This window comes from Acanthisitta chloris, unplaced genomic scaffold (genome assembly GCF_000695815.1).
Source record: "Acanthisitta chloris isolate BGI_N310 unplaced genomic scaffold, ASM69581v1 scaffold2043, whole genome shotgun sequence".
Lineage (NCBI taxonomy): Eukaryota > Metazoa > Chordata > Aves > Passeriformes > Acanthisittidae > Acanthisitta > Acanthisitta chloris.
Window position 1 is genome coordinate 32807 of NW_008663035.1, and position 3967 is coordinate 36773.

The 3967-nt window shown below is 45.2% G+C and overlaps 1 protein-coding gene across 1 annotated transcript in view; it reads right to left on the reverse strand.

Moving 5' to 3' along the window:
* The window catches only part of CPA2 (carboxypeptidase A2 (pancreatic)), a 7271-nt gene extending 4705 nt beyond the window's left edge, over positions 1–2566 (reverse strand). Inside the window, 4 exon segments of the mRNA XM_009070822.1 lie at position 1; positions 3–31; positions 887–968; positions 2502–2566. The exon segment at position 1 is cut by the window's left edge and continues 99 nt beyond it. Coding sequence (XP_009069070.1) covers position 1; positions 3–31; positions 887–968; positions 2502–2566 — 177 coding nt within the window.
* Between the last annotated feature and the right edge of the window lie 1401 nt (positions 2567–3967).

The window sequence follows — 3967 nt, forward strand, 5'->3', positions numbered from 1 at the left end:
CAGGGGCTGAGGGGTTGATCCAGAAATCAAGCTGCAAAGAGAAAGGAGAATGGATTTGGTGGGGGGGGAAATCATCCTGCAAACAGCTCTAGTGAAGCTTTAGGAATGCTGGTTTATCCCAAATGGAGAAACACTTAGGCATTCTCTGTTCTTTTTGGCCTCACCAAAACTTTATGTCAGTCCTTGTGATCAACTCACAGTAAACAACAAATAGCAGGAGGATTCCAGTCCTGATTCCTGACTGATTCCAGTCAGGATTGGCACCAACTCCCAGGCTTGGGTCACATTAGAAGAGGAAATTTTAGTTGTCTGTGAAGATTATTTTACTATTCTCCATTTTACTACAAAGAGCAGCAGGAAAAGGTCTTTGTTACATCATCAAGTAACATGAAATCCATTGGGTTTAATCCTCATTTTATTTCTTCTTTAAGTTTTCATTTCTCTACTCCTCAAATCATCTTTTTCAAGAGTGATGGAAAAAAATTCTCCCCAATGGCAACAAGAAGGGTAGCCTAAGATTTCATCCTGTGTTTTCCTGCTTCAACACATCTAAACTCACTAAGAAATTCCTGCCACAACACTGGGAGAGAACCAGAAAACCATTCCCGTTCCCACTCGGAAAACAGAGGTTTCAGGACTAAACTGAAGAGCAGTACGGCTCAAATGTGATTGAAAAGGAAGAAAACATGAATTCAGGGAGTCCTGAACATAGAGCTGGTCCTAGAACAAGATCAAACCCCAAGTATTGACAGTAAACTCATTTACAGCAGGTGCCACAGAGTGATCTGAACCTTACAAAAGAGCTACAAAGTCAAGCCCTAACCCCTTCCAGATGAGACACAAAGTTCTGCCCCATCTGAAAGGTTACAAAATGGCCATAACATACCTCGAGGTGTTCCAGAGATTCCAAAAGCTGCAGTTGCTTCACCTCCTCCTCATTTTTGGTCTTGATTCGGAGAACTTGGTGCCTGCAATGGGTCAATGTCTTCAGAAACAGCCTCAAAAAGGGACTAGTTTGTTACTGAGCTCATGAATTAGGTGGGTTCATTGGGTGCTACCAGTTGATATTGACTCTCTTAAAGCAGTTTATGTCAACCAAGAGTTCAACCAACAACCTGCACCTTCATCATCAACAAGACATCCTGAGGATGAGTTTTGAATCCCTTCCAAGTCTCAGTCTTGCATCTGTTAGTTGGGAGTTTTTGTCAGCAATTTGCAGGAAAAATGATATTCTGGTTGAGTTTGGTTATGCTGAAATGTTTGGAGAACACAACAAAGGAAATCAAATACTAAGTATGGGATTTGTTCCACCTTCCTTCAGTTCAAAGGCTGTTGACACACTCAGAAGTGTCCGAGGTGACACCATCAGAGGGTGACTCAAACCATTCCAGGTGGAATGAATCACCCTCTGGAAGTGCCTCACTCCACCCTTTGTAGAGGTAACCTCAGCAACGAATTTATCTGGAAGTTCAGCCCAGGATTGATGCTGTAGTCAACATGAGTAATTGAAGAACAAGAAAATCCACCTTAAAATGAGCTAAATGAGGGACTTGGTCTAGAGGATCAGTTCTGTGGCCCAGTGTGGCCTCAGCTGCTGAGAAGAGACACTTGTCTACCCCAGGTTGTTGATTCCTTGTTGAACCAAGTTAAATCAGCTCTGGAGGCAACTTTTCCATATGAATAACTTCTGATTGGATTCTCCACCACCATAAGTTTTGTTTCAGCATTAGGTTCCTCTGACTTAACCACAGCTCCAGGATTGGAGGAATGGACTCATGAGTTCAGGTCAGGATTAAATGATCAAAATAGCTTTTTTTGGCTTTAGAAAACCTCAAGTTTTAGCAAATAATATTAATTTCTATTCTTCATCCTTACGTGTTCATATACAGAGTTACTCACTGGAATCTACTTCTCACTTGCTGCATGTCAAGAGTTATCTCTGAGGGGTTTGATCATCTTTAATTCAGGTTCTTCCATGGTGAGTTTCCTCTTCCATGAGGAAATGCATCCAGAGATCATTTTTTGCATAATGATAAACCATTTTGGGGTTGGAAATAAGGATTTGAACTGCTTAGAAAGGCAGAAATAAGGGATAGAGAGATAAACCACTTGGAAAACAAAGGGAAACTCATGAGGTTTCCAGGTTCTTTCAGGTTTTGTGCCAGAGCAGATCCATCAAGGCAAACATTTGAGCTTTGCTGTGAGGTTCAGCTCCAGCTCAAGGCTTGGGATTGTTCCCTAGGCACATCCAAAGCCAAAACAAAGCTTTAGATGAGCAGAAATTGAGGAGCTCAACTCTCTAGCTGGACCCTTCTTCTTAGAAAACCCAAGTGAAGGTAGAGAGTTGTTCCTTCAGACACCAGAGCACCAAAGCAACAAGACAAACCAGCCATAAAAAGCACAGAATGTGCCCTAAGCAGATTTTGGACAGTTGAGATCATGACAAACAGCACCTGGAGAAAGGTTTTAACTGAAAGGGTTTCCACAAAAGCATTACTCACCCAACAAAGGTCTCCAGGCACAAGGAAGCCCCGAGGAGGGCACTGAAGATAACAATCAGCTTCATGTTTGATGGATATTGAGCTCAGCCTGGCAAAGAGGAATTTATAGAGGACCTGTTAGAACTCCGTTGTGCAGATAAAACCTCTCTGATAACTCCTATCACTCCATGTGCCCAAATTCTCACATTTATCACAGCTTCCAAGGCAGCCACAGACAGGAGGTGGAGATGGATCCAAAGCTCTGACCACAGAAATGTGTGCCCTTTCACACGTTTCTCAAGGCAAACTGAACATCAGTCCAAAATCTCACTGGGGGTGAGGAGCTCTACCTAGTTGACTCCTGGAGCAGGTCCAGGGGAGGGCAAGGAAGGTGCTGAAGGGGCTGGAGCACCTCAGGGACAAGGAAAGGCTGAGGGAGTTGGGGCTGTTCAGCCTCAAGAAGAGACGACTCAGAGGGACCTCAGCAATGTCTCTATGGATCTGAAAGAGGTGCCAAGAGGATGATCAGACTCTGCTCAGTGCTGCAAATCAATAAAACAAGAGGTAACAGCAGAAACTGATGCCCAGGAAGTTCCACCTGAACACGAGGAAGAACTTCCCTGTGCAGTCCCTGAGCACTGAACAGATTGCCCAGAGAGGTCGTGGATTCTCCTCACTGGAGACATTCCAGAAACACCTGGACACAACCTGAGCCATGTGCCCTAGCTGACCTTGCTCCAGCAGGGAAGTTGGCCCAGATGACCCACTGTGGTCCTTTCCAACCTGACTGTGTGAACACCCAGCTGTGGCTGTCCCAGAAGAGCAGGTAGGGCCCAGAGGGCTGTTGGATGTTTATCCCATCAAAAGTGTTCATGAGGAAGAAGCAGGAGCTGACTCTGCTGTCACACCTGCAGATGGGATTCTTGGGAACATGGGACAGCAGGGAGAAGGCTCAGCTAGTCTGTAATTCACCTCAGAGGGAAGGAATTCCCTGACAATTCCCAGAAGGGACTTTCACTAAAGATCTCACCCGTGCTGCTCTCAACATCTGTCAGCACTTCCCTGAGGATCTCTCCTCACCTCCACTCCCACCTCACTCCTCCTGTCCTGGGTTCACCCCAGATTCCGAGGAAGCCTTTTGCAAGCCCAGGTCTCATGTTTTGGGAACAAATGAAGCCTCAGGCAGGGATTCAGCCAGTTTTGGCATGTAGGAATTAGTCACCTCTCAACTTCATGTCTCGGGGGCACACCAAGGAGAACATGTGCTCTGCAGGGACATTTAGTGTGTTCCTGGCTGTCTCCAGGTCTTGGAGGTGTAACCAAATCCAACCCTAGGGAAACAAGATCTCCACTCCCTCAACATAAATCAAATAACAAGAATTAATCCTAAGAGACAGGAGCCACCATGGGAATTTCCTGCTTCTGGAGCTACAGGGATTGTGGTGGAATTCAAATCCCACCTGTAGCTTATGGCCTTCAGCATTTCA